The sequence below is a fragment of the Eumetopias jubatus genome, unplaced genomic scaffold, assembly GCF_037043125.1.
Source record: "Eumetopias jubatus isolate StellerSeaLion01/CBP00866 unplaced genomic scaffold, mEumJub1_p1.0 scaffold_3, whole genome shotgun sequence".
Taxonomy (NCBI): domain Eukaryota; kingdom Metazoa; phylum Chordata; class Mammalia; order Carnivora; family Otariidae; genus Eumetopias; species Eumetopias jubatus.
The window spans coordinates 77919036-77936531 of record NW_028274809.1 but is presented as its reverse complement, the minus strand read 5'-3'; the positions used below and the strand labels follow the sequence as shown (position 1 = coordinate 77936531).

Genomic DNA, 17496 nt, shown 5'->3' with positions numbered 1-17496 from the left:
GACAGAATTTTTTTTCCTAATTAGAATAGGACCTTTGAATATTTTAAATGCTGTTATGCATGAATAGTATATATAGAAGTTATGTGAAGAATGAGAAAGCTAACTTTTTAGAAACCTGAGTTATGCTTAGCAAAACAGATTATAAATAGTATACAACTAAACACAAAAACCTGACATAGGAATGACAAATAACCCTTTAGAGACACACAAAGAAGCAAATATAACATAGTTCTATCATTCAATGGTGGAGACACTTCTATTTTGTTCTACTTTCACAGTAGCCACAAATAAACTCACTGAAAACAGAAGCAATACTGAATAAACCCCAGCTGTCTTTTGCACCCAGAAATCCTTTCTACCCTCATATGTAATGATTCTTTTCACCATTTTCCAAAAATTCGGGACGTGGCATATTTGATAAATGCATCTTGTCTGATGTGACAGTTACCATAGAAACTCTTCTTTTTTACTTAACAATTATGTCGTGTCAAGTCATCTAGCTTATGCACCCACATTCTATCTTTTCTCCTTGGTGTCTCCTTCACACACTCCTTTACATATTAGTTCTCATAAATTAACATGAATTTTGTTCGTCCAAATTCATTCTGAATTCAATTGCTAACTGGTTGAAATTTGAAAAAGGCTTCAGAATACTTGATAGTGATAAATGTTAAGTATTCACTTCAGCAGGAAGCACAGAGAAGGTGGAAAGTCCCGGGAAAAGAGGCTATTCATTAACGGCTTCTGGACCCTGCACTCACAGGCCTGCATCACATCCTTGTTGTGCTTGAATTTTTAACAATTTAAGTCGCATCAAAGAAAAAATATATAGCATGATCTGAGGACAAAAGAAGTTCACTAACTAATAAGCCTTTTACTAATCATGTAAGTCAAAGAAATCTGAATAGAAATTTTTGTTTATTTGTTCTTTTAAGATTTTATTTATTTAACTGACAGAGAGAGAGAGAGAGAGAGAGAGAGAGAGAGAGAGAGAGAGGGAACACAGTAAGGGAAGTGAGAGAGAGAGAAGCAGGCTTCCTGCCAAGCAGGGAGCCTGATGCGAGGCTCAATCCCAGGACCCTGGAATCACGACCTGGGCCGAAGGTAGTCCCTTAACCCAATGAGCCACCCAGGCGCCCCATTGACAGAAATTTTTAAAAACAAATGTTAAATCTTGCTTGTTGAGCAACAGGAACAGCATCGGTACCTCATCTAGAGGACTTTCAATAGGTCAGGCACTGTCCTAAATTAGAGGACTTGAATTTTTACTTAAAGGATTTATGCTTTATATTTACAAAAGCAAATGAAGAACCAGAACTCCCATCATCTATTTAATGGTCTCTTTGTTCATGTTAAAAATGAACTAAAATGATTTGTACAATAGCCATATCTAATTTGTCCTGGTGAATGCTAATTGTTTAGCCCATACTTTTTGGACCATCAAAGATGAATTTTATGATTTTATTCATGGACCATAGAAATTTTAATACTAAGCTTTAAACATTTTTTTGAATTTAAAACTTTTTTCTAATTTTGAAAAATGTTCTCAAAAATATGCTCACCTGCATTGGAACCCCAGCTGATGAAGGTGGGTAATGTGCTGGAGGATGGAGCTTTGAATAGACTGGATATACTGGTGCTTCATTCACCAACTTGTTGTATAGTTCCAGGGCTTCCAAGACTTTTACATTCAATTCAGACAATTCTGAATGCTTCCTGATAGAGAAGAAAAGCACTTTAATATTCTTCGATGCTTTTAAGCATGCATTTAGGAACATAAATTACTTTTTAAATTTAGCACATTTTCTATTCATATTTTAAAAGGTTCTTTATATACAATGAAAAATATTCACCATGGGAAAATGGGAGGAGGAATTCCTTAATTCTCGTAATAACTAGGCTGATAGGGCTTCATAATATTAGGGAAAGTCCTTTACACACCTCATAAAAATTTAGTCAATTCGTAATTTTGGTGCTAGGACAATTCTGTTTCACATGTTATAGGCTTCTGTTGAAAACTCAATTACAAAGCAAAATAATTTCTCAATTTTGGAAGAGCCCAAGCCTTAATTAAAATCTAAGTAGAAGAAAGCACTCAGGCAAGGTCAGGAGCCTGCTTTGAAGCACGATATGACTGAAATAAAAACACACTCATAAACAAAATCACATATTTTCATTTGCTTATGTACATTAATCAAATGAAAAAAATCTTAATAATTATCCTAGAAAATGCAAATAAAAACAATGTAAACATAAAAAAAACAATGTAAACATAAACTAGTCCCTATTGCTCTTGTTTGTTGGTTTCTTCTTAGAAGGTGAGTGAAATCAGATACTTTGTTGTATAAATAACAAATCCAAGTAAGAGCATTTTTCAAATTTGCCCAAGGAACCCCAGAGCAAATCCTTCTGACTTGGTACAATTTTGTGTGTTCACCTGGGGAGTAATAAAGAACTCCCATTGCAACTGACAAGTTCATACCAGTTAAATGTCCACTTCATGTAGCACCCACGGCCTGTTTATTAAATGTAGCTCTTTTTATATACACACAGAGAGGCTCAAAAGATAAGCAACAGAGGCTGACGACCAGACACAGGACTACCAAATAAATGACCTGGACTGAATCCTATCAAGACTTGTCACCTTTCCTCTATAATGTTTCCTTTATAATGTTATGTCTAAAACAAACAAAAAGGTGCTATTTCTTCTCTTGCATGTGTGACTATATAAAGCAGGTCAAACTCTATTTTCAGAGTATCATTTGTAAACCACAGAGAAAGCTTCAGAAATTAGTGTCCATGCTAACAAAGGTGTGACTAAGAACTGACCATAGGCATTTGGTCCACATAACACAGTATACTGATGAAACACCAGAACACAGAAATCACCTTCAAAGATTCGACATAACCCCAAAACAATTAAAAAATTTTTACTGAACTGTGCCCAAACACAATACTAGCACAAAGAAAATGGAGCAGAAGGTGTAATTTTCTCCTTCAAAGAGACTTCAATCTATTAGGGAGACAAAGCTAAGCACATGGAAAATAGCAAGCAATATAAGATGGCATATAATTGAATCCAAAATTATATGAAATAGGTAAGGAACAGAAGAGTTTAGAAAAGTAGACTAGTTTGGGTGGTGGTAGACTGAAAAGGCTTTATGGAGAAGCTGGGACTTAAACTGGCACCTAAGGAAGGATGGATAGGCCCAAGCAAAAAAGGAAGACTAAGTCAGGTCGGTGGGACAGTGTGAATTAAGACAGGCAAAAGGAATGAGAGGGATACACAATGGAAGAATGAAAGGGGCAATATGATCAAGGTGGCAGAAAATGATTTTTGGAGGGCAGTAGGAAATAAGATTAGAATAGTCTGGAACAGGGGCTCAATCGGTTAAGCACGTGACTCTTGATTTCGGCTCAGGTCATGATCTCAGGATGGTGAGATCCAGCCCTGCGACTATCTTAAAAAAAAAAAAAAAAGAAGAATTTGGAACATTGTTACATTCAGACCATGGATCTCTCGTCAATACATCTATCTAAACTTTTTTGGAGTCAACTTACATGTTTGCCCAATATAATTGCTTAGTGTGATAAATGCTAAAAAATCTCATTCCAAAAGATAGAAAATAAATGTAAATTTTTTTTTTTCTGACAGTAAAGTTGTTTTTCTTATTAGGAAAAACAAATTGATGATGACCCATTCAAGGGAAAATACTGTATTTTATTCATTTCAGAATGCTTGACAAGGAATAAATAGTCAATAAAAATTTGTTGAAGACCAGCAAGCATTTTCCAGAGTAGGAGCTGCATCTGTAGTCAGTGGCCATGGAACAGAAAATGCCAGCTGGCCTACTCAGAAACTGAAATTGAAGAACTAACAGGTGAGCTGCGACTCAAAAAATTAACTTATATCAGAAATGGTCACTCTGATTTTTAACTGTGTTAGACCTATTTCTTTGAAGATATTCTTTTTATCAACAAAAATAAGATTATACTGTCATATCCTCTGCTTTTCATGACATAGTATATCTTTCCATGTCAATAGGTATTTATCAATGACAATGCTTTTTACTGCAGAATGTACAGAAATATAATTTTATCGTAAAAATCAATCTCACACTGAAAGATATTTTAGTTACTTCCAATTTTGTTGTTATAAATAATACTGTGAAGAATACTCAAAGAAGTAAATCTTTGCATATATCCTTATATATTTAGTATAGGCCTGAATTTGTTGGGTTAAAGGATATGGACTATTTTTAAGATCCAGAAAGGTTTATAATAATTGTACTCCTAGCCACACTCCTAAGGTAATACTGACGTTTTTCTTTCTAATCAAATCCAGTTTGATTATTCACTGACCATCAATATCCTTGCACTGAAACCACAGTAGGTGTATATGTAGATATTTAATGCTTTCTCCAAAATAATAATATGAAACTACATTTCATTAATTTTTGAAAGGGATTTGTTTTTCATTTCTGTAGAAAATATAAAGGATTTATAAAAAAAAACATCTTATGGAAAGAGATTATAATCTTCGGTGACTAGAAAAAATCTTGCTGCTACTACCCTTCTCTGGCAAAGGCAGATACGAAGTAAAGTAATTCCTGTTCTTCTTGTGTGGGGTTTTTTTTTTGGTAGGATTTTATTTTATTTGACAAAAAGAGTATGAGAGAGAGAGAGAACAAGCAGGGGGAACAGCAGAAGGAGAAGCAGGCTTTCCACGGAGCAGGGAGCCCGATGTGGGGCTCAATCCCAGGACCCCGGGACTATGACCTGAGCCCAGCGCATTGCACTTAATGACTGAGCTGCCCAGGCGCCCCACCTTCTTGTGAGGTTTGACACAGTAGTTCAATAAACAGACTCTAGAAAGGGACGACGATGGGACACTAAGGCCTTATCCTTGTCTTCCATTCACTACAGCTTCTCCCTATAACCTCAAACAGGAGGCTGAAGAACCAGAAAAGTCAAAAATAAATGAAAAGCTCAAAATGCTGAGTCTACCCTTCAGTGCTGCTGCTTTTTCTAAGGAAGAGTAAGACTATGTGGGATAAGGAAATTAAAAACACAAGAGAAATACAGAAATACAAGGAAGAAAAATGAGAAGAGGTATGTGTATTGGATTTAGCTTCACAAACACAAGGGAAATTTTTTTCTTTCTTTTTTTTAAAGATTTTATTCATCCATTTGACAGTGAGACAGTGAGAGAGGGAACACAAGCAGGGGGAGTGGGAGAGGGAGAAGCAGGCTCCCCGCTGAACAGGGACCCCGATGCGGGGCTCGATCCCAGGACCCTGGGACCATGACCTGAGCCGAAGGCAGACACTTAACGACTGAGCCACCCAGGCGCCCCAACACAAGGGAAATTTCATTTGGAAGTTTTACAAATACTACTTCTCATCACATAACAAGACCCCAGTTTTCATTCTGTTCTCTATTCAGCTTTATTCCTCATTACTCATTATCCCTCATTCCAGCCCAAGTAAGAAAATGAAGACTGGTACCGTAAGAGCAAGAGCCCATGATTCTAGGTACACTATACTGCCACAGGGGAAAAAATGCTACCAAAATAAAAAGTACCAGCTTGCTATTTGTTTGTAAGAGTTTTGGAAACTGAAAGACAATTTCAACAGATTGAACAGTTCCACAAAACTTCTTAAAGTTCTGCCAAAAAACAAGTAATCCATAAGAAAACTATACTTGTTGGGGCGCCTGGGTGGCTTAAGTATCTGACTCTTGGTTTCAGCTCAGTTCATGATCTTGCTGTCCCAAGACTGAGCCCCACATCAGGCTCTGTGCTCAGTGCAGAGTCCGCTTCTATTCTCTCTCCCTCTCCCTCCAGCTCATGTGCTCTCTCTCTCAAACAAATAAGTAAAATCTGAAAGAAAGAAAGAAAGAAAGAAAGAAAGAAAGAAAGAAAGAAAGAACGAAAGAAAGAACGAAAGAACGAACGAACGAAAGAAAGAAAGAAAGAAAGAAAGAAAGAAAACTATACTTGTTATTCCCTGCACAAAGAATCTCACCTATCAATCTCTTCAAGTTTTTCATCTATCATTGGGCCCATCTGTTGACAGATATCTGTAAATACAAAAATAATTTTGAACCTTGAAACTTAAACCAGTTCAAATCAATTTCAACAATTTTTAACAATGGAGCACATTGATATACAACACCACGCATAATACAAAGAAAATGAGGTTTATGTTAGAGAAAGGACTATAAGAGACCTAATTTTAATACTATTCAGCACCAATATTAGTATCCGTGACCAAAGGCAAAATCAAAATCAAAAGAGAAATCCGACCATGTTCTCTTAAGTACTAAGTTTACGACTGTGAATCTGGAGCTATCACAAAACCTAGAAAACTATTATTAGCTAAGTAAATGAACTTGAGTCACAGTATATAAAATATATAATTGTGTACAGATTACATACGAACATTTTTCAAGGACCTAAGCCACTTTAAAATTAAATATTTTGTGTTATTTCCTAATGTAAACACTGATAAAATGAATAGCATAGTATCCTATATTCATAACCAGTTTCTTCTATAAAAAGATTTAAGATTTATCCATTTATCAGAGATTTTTCTCCCAAAGGATTAAAAAAAGGCAAAAAAACATTTGTTACAAATTTCTTGGGGATTAAAAGGACACATCAGTATGCATCAAATGACTACATTACAAAGTTAACACCAATCATGTATAATTTTGCCCTTTAAAATCATGATACAAGAGAATTATAAGAAAAATAAAAATTTCTAACACTTTGACTCAATTAACTTAATATGCTCTTATTCTTAATTCTGTCCTTTTTTGGATTGCAACTCTCTTCAGCCAATATCACTAGTGGGCTTACAGAAAAATAAAGACTTCCTTCTTGAACATGATAGGCAGGTTTATAACATCTTCCAAGTTATGCGTTTACTATTTTATTACACTAGTCTGTTTCCCACCAGAGATCTTTAATTTCTAGAAGCAAACACAAGGCAGAAGACATTTAAGACATTATAAATAGCTAAAATATTAAATGACATTAAAGTAATCTCTAAGGCTCACTAAGTACCTTCTAAATCCAAGAGGTCTTGGGAGTCTGGTTTTGAATCTGTTGGATCTATACTCTGGAGTACCTGCAGGGCTCTATCCATCTTATCCTAAAAAAGTAAATGGACACTTAGAAACTCAAAAGCTTTCATTTCAATGACCATAAAAATTACTCTTTCCAAGCATTCTCAAGGATAATAGATTTTAAAAGTATTGATAGTTTAACTATTAAACAAAAGAAAAACTCTACCTCATCTATATAAACAGGCTCAGGCTCTGATTTCTTAATTTCCTCCTCCTCATCATCAATTACATTCAATTTGTCCACAGCTGCTATGGAAACAAAGTAAACTTTAAGTTCCTCAGCATTTACTTTGGTATTTTAGTCACTAGTATGTAAGTAGCCTGTGATTATCCATAAGAAAAAAAAGGAAACCCTTTAGTCATCACATTTCATAATTAATATACATTATTACATATGTTCATTCATTCATACCACAAACATTTATTAGCCCTCTATGTGCCAGGCATTGGAAATACATCAGTGAATAAAACTGCAAGAATCTCTGCCTTGATGGAACTTACCTTCTAGTGGAACAAGTGAGCAATATTAACGGGAACTGTCATTATAGGTATTTTCTGGAAAACTGAGTGTTACCACTAGGGTGAATATACAAGACAGTAGAGTGTAATCTGAACAGCTAAATTCAGAGTTAAATACATGAGCTCCTTCTACACTTTCCTTGCTACAAAAATGTATTTCCCAAGGGCGCCTGGGTGGCTCAGTCGTTAAGCGTCTGCCTCATGATCCTGGGGTCCTGGGATCCAGCCCCACATCGGGCTCCCTGCTCAGCAGGAAGCCTGCTTCTCCCTCTCCCACTCCCCGTTTGTGTTCCCTCTCTCGCTGTGTCTCTGTCAAATAAGTAAATAAAAAATCTTAAAAAAAAATGTATTTCCCAAATGAACAAAAAAATACTCGATTTCATCTTCAAAATGAAAAAAAATACTCAATTTCAATCTAACTTTGATAATAGTTTTAAAGCAACAGAAAACAAAAAAAAACCCCACCTTTCAAAAAGAGAAGGTTGAAAGATAATTTATAAAGGTACATAACCAGAAAACAATTTAATGTTCACTGGCGTGTTGCTGTAATGTACTATATTTTAATAAAGTAAATTTTGATAAAAAATAAAATTACAATAAAAATCTACCTTGCCTCTAATCCAAAAATCTGTTGCGCTCCAGGCCACGTGAGAGCCTTGAATGAAGACATCGTGTTCTGTCTGAAAAGTACTTAAGGTTTCCAATAAAATGTACACCCCTTAGGAAAAAAAAAAATCTCTATAACCAAAGGATTTTTAAGTCCCAACAGTTAGCCACTTACTTCAAATATGTGGCTAACTTTCAAACAGGTCCTAAGAAACAGAGCTCAACATCACATGAGGATATACTGAAAAGCCAGAATAGTTTTCACTTTTAACACCACAGCTCAGGCGCTCTAGCCTATCCCAAGGGGTAATTTCTATAAAGGATCCCCTGAGCATGGTCTTACAAAGTTATTAAAAACAGCGTCACCAATTTTCACAACTACTTAGAGTCAGATTAGAGGAATAAAAAGTATAAATACTGGCAAAGTACTCAGTCTTTAAGTCTCTCAAGTTTACTTTAACTGGATGCCTCAGTCCGCCCATACAAAGATGATGTTCCCCACAATGCACAGAGCTTTCACAATTTAAGTTTTTTCTCTAACACCGATAATACAAACTAGCACTGACATGTCCTGCAGTGAGTCAGTATAGGTACATCTAAGAGCAGACTGGCTGACTTTAGAATCATGGCTCTATCACCTACTAGCCACATAAACCCTCAGCCTCAGTTTCCTTATCTGTAAAATGGGGTAACAGAAGAACCTATCTCAAGAGTTATGAGGATTAAATGAAATAGTGCAAGCCAAAGACTTTGCGAAATACCTGATAAATGAATACTCAAACACCACTGAACTGTATTATTTCTGATCATGAGCATCGTTAGTAATACTATTAGCTGTTCTTTACACTCAGCAACCCCCACCTTTCTGCCTGCATAACAAATGGAAGACTTCTCTGCATGGCTGACAGCAGAAGATCTGAAGCAGGAACCCACTGTCTTAATTATACTGTTTTATTATTGCTTCAAGTTCCCTAGGATCAAATCAAGGTGAGGAAAAATTTAAAATTTAGGAGTACTCCTAACCCTTGTAATCACACTTGGCACTTGTCAACCAGCCCCCCACCCCGCCACCTACGCCCTTCGATACTGTGGTTCAGTGATGAATAAAACCAATATTCTTTATACTGAAGATTCATTTTTTTTTTTAAAGATTTTATTTATTTACGAGAGAGAGAATGAGAGATAGAGAGCACGAGAGGGACTGCCTCTTAAACCATAATTGGTTGAATTAAATATCTGCATGGTCATCACAGATTGTTTTATGCCTTATATGTAACTATGCACATTAATTCTCAGAGTTTAAAATAAAATGATAAAAAAATTAATTCTTGGAATTGACTTGGAATAAGTTAACCCTTTAATTTGGTAAGAAATTAAACTGTATTGTCTATAAATAATTTAAAACAGAGTAAAATGCCAATCTACTTTATATTCAAAATTGAACCAGGGCACCTGCCTGGTTCAGTCGGCAGAGCATGTGACTCTTGATCTCAGGGTCATGAGTTCGAGCCCCATGTTGGGCACAGAAATTACTTAAAAAAACAACAATAAAAAAATAACAAAACTGAACCATAAAACTCAAGTGTAAAAAACTAACAGATTTAATCTTCCCTAAAATTTAACTTACCTGCCTCAGACTCTATGTTTAAATTAGTTGTTACAAAATTAGATGGGAAGAGTCCTATTCCTCTGTGATTTTCTCCTTTCCACCAATTGGCATCACTGAAAATACAGTACAAAAATGTCATTTGTTCCTCTACATTTCAAGTACATTAGCAGCAAGAGGAATTAAAATAATTAAATTTAGCCTACTCTGAAAATACTAATTCATATCCAACTATATTTAAAAGCAGTTCTTAATAAAAGATATAGAAAAGCACAGATAAAGCAAACATCCACATTCCCATATTTAAATTTAAAACCAATTAACAAGTCATAGCTGACTTGGGGCTTTAAAAAAAAAATTATTAACAACCCCAAGTCCCAACCCCACATCCAACCTACCAAACCATTACCATAAAGCTGGTATGTAGCCTTCCTGTGAGTGTATTTTTGTTTACATACACCTATGGCAAAGTTTTTATATATATATATATATATATATATACATATATATATAAATCATTATAGATTTTTATATTTTATATGTTGTTTTCATATCTTGTTTATCCCTTTTAAAGACCCATCACCCGAATACAGCATATTTGATTTATCTATCCCCATACAGATGGACACTTAAATATTTCCAGTCTTTCACTTTATAAAGACTGGTGTAATGATTATTCTAGATTCTAGGGCACACAAGCAATAATACTTTAGGTTACTCACAGATGTGGACTTGCTGGGCCTCAGGATAAAAAACATTTTCCATTTTACCAGATACTGCCAAATAGTCTTCTTAACTGCTTATCGCAATGCACCACCTTCCTTCCCTCAGCAGCATGTGAGAATGTCATTTTCCCTCATGCTTAACTGTCCAAGCAACACTTGCTATCAGACAGGAGAGATAGCGTATCTCAAGACTATGCTCATTTGCACTTCCTGAGCATCCACACGTTTTGCTGGTCATTCAGACTGCCTCTTCTACGAACTACTTGTTCATGTTTTCTGTCCACTTTTCTTTTCCACTGGGCTATTTATCTCTTTTCATGGATCTGTAGGAGTTCTTTATATATTCTGGATAGCAACTGTTTGTCTGAATTATGCAAATACCTTCTCTCAAACTGTCACTTGTCTTTTAACATATGTTTATAGTTTCTTTTACTGCATGGTGTTTTTTGTTCCATGTAATCAAATTTTAGCATTCTTTTATGGTTTATAGTTTTCTTAAATCTTTCTTTATCCCTAAACTCCCAAATCTGTTTTCTATTATACGTAATAGTTTTCAGTTTTCTTTCTTATCTCTCCCCCATATTTAAGTCTTCTTTTTTTTCTTATTCATTTATTTTAGAGAGAGAGAGCGCATGTGTGTATAAGCACGGGGAGGGGCAGAGGGAGAGGGAAAGAGAATCTCAAGCAGACTCTGCATTGAGCGTGGAGCCTGACACACAGAGCTCGATCTCACAATCCTTAGATCATGACCTAAGCAGAAACCAAGAGTTGGAGGCTTAATCGACTGAGCCACCCAGGCACCCCACCTCATGTTTAAGTCTTTAATTCATTTGGAATGAAACCATATGTACTATGTGAAACTAAATCAAAGTTTTATTTGTACTGTATAAAGAGCCATTCCTCCTGGCAAAAATTTATTGATTGGTACATTGTTTTTTCTACTGATTTAGGATATCTTATCTTTCAAACAGCAGGCTGCTATCTGTTCATGAGCAGACGGATCTGGATTCCATTCTGTTGAACTATCTATATACTTATTTACTACTACAGCTTATTAATAGGCCTTGATACTTGGCAGGGAAAGTACCGTCTCTTGCATACTTTCATATTTCCATATTAATGTTAAAATTAAAATGTTTTCAAGGTCTCTGAAAATAAGTCCTATTGGGATTTTAATTAGAAATGCACTGTATTAATATGGGAAAAATGAAATCTTTACAACATTAAAGTTTTCTTCACCATGAATATGGTATCTCCCTCCGTTTATACTTAATATATCATAGGGGCGCCTGGGTGGCACACTCAGCTGAGCTTCTGACTCTTGGTTTCAGCTCAGGTCATGATCTCAGGGTCCTGGTATCCAGTCCCGCAATGGGCTCCACACTCAGCACAGAGTCGGCTTGGGGTTCTCTCTCCCTTTCCCTCTGCCCCTCCCACTTGTGCTCGCTCTCTCAAATAAATAAATCTTAAAAAAATAAACATACTATATATATTTCTTTATATCTTTCAAAGAATTTTGTAATTTTCTCCATAAAGTCCTCACATATCTTTATTAGATTTATCCCTAGATCATTTATAATTTTTATTACTACTGAGAATGGCAATTTTTTTTCTATTACATTTTCTAAATAGCTGTGATTAAAGTACCCACTGATTTTTGTATGTTGAGCTTGTATCCAACAACCCTGATGAACTCTTACCAATTTTAATAGTTTGTCCATTGAGTCCCTTGGATCTTCTATATGGACAATCATAGAATCTAGAAATGATAATTTCGTCTATTCCTTTCCAAAAATTTGACTTATTGAATAGACATTCCTAAAAATGAAACTTCAGGATGAATTAACTCCTAGGACTCTGAAACATCATTTCATTTAAAAAGTACCACAAAGATGTGAGCTATATATAACCCAAATTCTTAAAACCAGAAAATAATTGATGTATTGACAATTCTTATGTTTGCAGATGTCTATATAAAATAAGAAATTCTCTTACACACTTTTTTAAATTAAACATACCATTTTAAAAAGGACAGCTAAACTCAGAGGAATTGTTATAAAAAACCAGAAAACCCAACCTATGAAATGGATATGTGGATTTTATTTGAACCTATCAATAATTTTATCTGTAGCCTTCTCTAGTGGTCCTACTAATGTAGGATGTAGGATCATTTCCCTCCCAACCACTACTACAAACTCCCTGATGAAGTATAAAAGTAGGCAAAACAACCAAATGCCATGTCAAAGCATGATGACTCCTTCCTAGCCCTAATCCAGCTCTATCTACATTCTCTCCATGGACAATCTGTTGATTCTTTGGAATGTTAATGACATAAAGTACTGTTCAACTTTAAATTTCTAAATTAAGGCAATTCAGTACTATAATTTTACATAAACTGCTTAATAATTAAATGCAGCATTTATATTTAGAGCTCTTTATATTAAGAAAAAGAATAAATCACAGCTGAAGTGAGTGAAAAGTGATAAAGACAGAAACTTTACTATCAATTAACTGATTATACAGCTAAAACTTATGTTAACACTTAAGCCTACCAAAGAGGGGCCAAGTGACATCAGGTTAAACACTGAAGTTACAAAGCTAATGGAGACAGTTTCTGCCCTCAAGAATGAAAATCTAGTGCAGTGTTTTTCAACCCTCCTGTACCAACTAAGAACATGTTACCTTGCTTTACCTTGTGGGATTTGTTTTCTCCTTCCCCCTTCCTCCCACCCAAGGAAGTGCTGACCCTCTTCAGAATCATATAGCCGGAGAGACATATGTAGAGATGTGACTGCAGTACAGTATGAGCAATGCTACTATGTGCAGGAGCCATAGCAGCACAGAGAAAGAACTTCTAACTATTGGAAACTAACGACAGAGAGTAAAGGCTGCTCAGAAGATGTGAAATCTACATGGGTTTTGGATTAAACTGGCATTTGCTAGAAGAAAAGGAAATTAGGGCTATGGAAATATAAATGACATCTGCTCTGCTGCCATTAGGTCTCAAAATAAATGAAAACCTGAGTCTCTCTTTTAGGCTACTGACTTCTCAAATAAAACAACTTATTTGCTGACTTTTGTTTTTTTAAGATTTATTTATTTGAGAGAGAGAAAGAGAGGGAGATTCTCCAAGAGAATCCCAAGCAGACTCCCCACTAAGAGGGAGTCTGATGTGGAGCTCAATACCACCATCCATGAGATCATGACCTGAGCTGAAATCACAAGCCAGACACTTAACCGAATGAGCCAACCAGGGGCCCCTTTGCTGACTTTTGTAATGACAACGGCTCAAGATTAACTGATGCCTTTTTTATGGATATGATAATCATGTGAAAAACCACAAACATACAAATAGTAAACCTGGAAATCTTGGTAATCTTGTGGGGGGTTGTTTCCTTAAAATACCTATTTTTTAATTTAGGGAGCCAATCCTACTTGATTATTTGAAAGAGTACATAAAGAACAAACAAGGAGTGGTAAGATAAAGCTAAAAATGCACAAAGTGAAAAGGTGGTTTTTTTTTTTTTGGTATATTCTGTTAATAAGAAATGTGTGCCTTTTCTATTAGCTCTGTGTTTCTTAAGCTGAAGTCCAAGAACGATGTATCTTCAAGGGACTTCAAATTCTACATATGAAAATTTTAATTTTGTGCTTTCATTTCCACAGCAATATAAAAACAATGAATACAGTCATATTCTGGATCACATAGATAATCTCTTTAACTGAAGACTGCCATTTAACTTTAGGACCCAAGTTTGCATTTGTGCTTAAAAATCTTGCCAGTGATAATCCATCAACCAGAATGACAACATTTAACCTACAGGTGTTAATGAGCATATCTATGGAACTTTAAGATTGGGGTATCCTATCATTAAAATGACAGCAATCAACCTACATATTCCATCATATTCATGTTGAATTCTCCCAAAAGTTATAAAGACAAAAGTTCTCTTTTGCAGTGTTAAGTCTCAAATGAAAATACTTTTATATGAGTCTAAGTTGTTAAATGACTTTGTGCTTAAACAAGTGTGGAAATACACATGCAGCACAGCAACATAACCCTTTACTCACTGCAAGCCTCTAGACTGCAATAAGAGTATAATGCCACGTGAACATCAACGATGCCAAGGGATACATTCGGTACGCACAACAGGTACAAAAGAAAAAGAGAACTGAGTTATTAAAACACAGGGTGGTACAGCGCTGCTGAAGATAAGTGATGAAGTACCTGTGCCATTAATCAGTACTCTACTTACCTTGTAAGTAGCAATTTAGTTTATTTTTTTAAAGACTTATTTATTTTAGAGACAGCGGGGAGGGGGGGAGCGCGCGAGAGTGTGTGCATGAGTGGGAGGGGCAGAGGGAGAGAAGAGAGAATCTGAAGCAGACTCCAACCTAAGCACAGAGCCTGACTTGGGGCTGGAACTCATGAACCTAAGATCACAACCTGAGCTGAAATCAAGAACCAGATGCTCAACCAACTGCACCACCCAGGCGCCCCAAACAGCAATTTCTTTTAGAATATTTTCTCACTACATAAAACACTCAAAATTTGAATCTTAGAGCAAAAACTACTCATATTGTAGTTTAGTCTCTATTGACTTTACAAATTTAATTTTCTAGTTGTATAGGAGTACCTGAAGTATAAGCCTAAGTTCTTTTGTAAATATTCTAACTAAAACTACACTAAGAAGCCTGACATTTCAGACTCCGTGTTCAGTCTAGTGAACTACTTCTGCACCTTAATATTTATTTACTCTCATTCAGGGATGTGTTCCACTCCGAATAATTATTTAAAAAAAAAAAAATTTAAAGAAGAAAAACGATTACCTTCTTGACTGCCTAAGAGGCCCTCTTTTTCTTATTCTCAATTTCTTGCAAAATTTTTCCTATCCCATCAAAACCAAAGTTCACCTGAAACGAACCCCCTGGTTAAGCCTTTTTTCCCAGATGCTTGTACCTGGTACAAATCTGGTCTCTACTGGACCCCAACATTACCTCTTTCATGGCATTCACAATCTGTATTCCATACAAGTATCTATAGAAATTTTAACTCCAGTTAATCTAGATTTTAGAAGACAGAACTGTGTCCTCATTCATTTTTTATATAAACAGAGCCTATTACATAACACTTTCTTAGTAACTATTCACTGCGGGAAAGTAAAACCATTTTGTGTATCTACTCATTTAAAAATGCACTAGACTAATATATCCTTACTAAGTTATTTATAACAGATACCAAATGCATCTGCAATCTCTGTTCACAGCAACAAGCTGTTAGGTGTCACCCTTGCTAAATTTCATCAACTTCTTTTAAAACCAAAGTAAAAAATAGAATTAGGCCCAAGAGAGACAGATCTATCCTTTTTTTAAAAGTTGAAGTGTAGTTGGGTGCCTGGGTGGCTCAGATGGTTAAGCGTCTGCCTTCGGCTCAGGTCATGGTCCCAGGGTCCTGGGATCGAGTCCTGCATCAGGCTCCCTGCTCCTTGGGAGCCTGCTTCTCCCTCTGCCTCTCTCTCTCTCTCTCTCTGTCTCTGTCTCTCATGAATAAATAAATAAAAAGTTAAAAAAAAAAAAGCTGAAGTGCAGTTGACATACAATATTATATTAGCTTCAGATGTCCAATAGATTTATTCTTTACTATAACTTTGATAGAGAAATTGTGAGGAAGAGTAGAGTAGCAAGTTAAGAATTGGGGAAGAACTGAGCATAGCTTTTGGTTGCTTTTATCCGATAATATAGCTGGGGCGCCTGGGTGGCTCAGTTGGTTAAGCATCCGACTCTTGGTTTCAGCTCAGGTCTTGAGCCCCAGGGTTGTGAACTCAAGCCCGGCACTGGGCTTTGAGCTAGGCGTGGAGTCAGCTTGAGATTCTCAATTCTCGGGGCACCTGGGTGGCTCAGTCGGTTAAGCGGCTGCCTTCGGCTCAGGTCATGATCCTGGGGTCCTGGAATCGAGCCCCACGTCTGGCTCCCTGCTCAGCGGAAAGCCTGTTTCTCCCTCTCCCTCTGCCTGCCACTCTGCCTACTTGAGCTCTCTCTCTCTCTGTCAAATAAATAAATAGAGTCTTTAAAAAAAAAAAAGAAAAAAATTAAGGTATGAAAAGGCTCTATTATCATTTAAATACACCAAAGTCAAAGACCTGAATATCCAGGATTCTAAATAAAGAATATATTTAATAACTTCAAAATATTCCAGAAATAAAGATATAAAACTTACCTGTCATCCAAAACAATAATAATTTCACCATGTTTAAAGGTGAGTTCATTGTCCTCAACGGCTTCAAAATCATATAAAGCTCTCACTTTCCTTGCAACTTTATTATTTAACTGAATTTCTGCAGATGGATATAAAGATTTTGTTTCTGCATGCTGCTGCTTCTGTTCTTGCAATGATAATTCAATAGCTAATTTGAAAAATTGAAACACAAAAAACAAAGGAGGCAGAATTAATTCTGATTTTTTAAAAGTTTAATAATGTAATAATTAATAAGAATAAATGAAGTATTTTATTTGTCCAATTAAATGCTAAATAGTTAACTTTCTTGGGACGTGGGAGGACAGGGCAGAAAATCATGACTTTTTTTTAATAAAGTTTTTGCTCATTCCTTATTATCACAGTCTGTCATATACAGCAGCTATTATTTTTATAGCAAACAGATTGTGACATTATAATATGGGTAGCTTTCCATATAGGACAAGCCGTGAACATATTTCTGTGCTTGACTCATAACTTTGGCATTAAAGAGAAGGTGAAATGAAATCTCTCCAAAGGTAGGACATTAAAAACATATTACTGACAAGGATTATGAATTAAATCGATATTGTATCATATCAAGTTTTCCTTACTTTTCAGACCCTACTAGATTTGAGGTAAAATACTAAAAGTGTACCCAGTTTGATTATAATTTT

General features: G+C 35.7%; 1 protein-coding gene across 3 annotated transcripts in view; it reads right to left on the bottom strand.

Annotated features, from left to right (window-relative positions):
* Positions 1 to 17496, bottom strand: part of STAM2 (signal transducing adaptor molecule 2) — a 48297-nt gene that overhangs the window by 5650 nt on the left and 25151 nt on the right. For 2 of the 3 annotated variants that reach the window (XM_028113092.2, XM_028113090.2), the window contains 6 exons: positions 16805 to 16991; positions 9884 to 9978; positions 7298 to 7380; positions 7070 to 7157; positions 6027 to 6081; positions 1563 to 1716 (listed from right to left, as the gene is read on the bottom strand). In XM_028113092.2, coding sequence (XP_027968893.1) covers positions 1563 to 1716; positions 6027 to 6081; positions 7070 to 7157; positions 7298 to 7380; positions 9884 to 9978; positions 16805 to 16991 — 662 coding nt within the window. The remainder of the gene's footprint in view (positions 1 to 1562; positions 1717 to 6026; positions 6082 to 7069; positions 7158 to 7297; positions 7381 to 9883; positions 9979 to 16804; positions 16992 to 17496) is intronic. The other variant, XM_028113091.2, reaches the window with a different exon arrangement.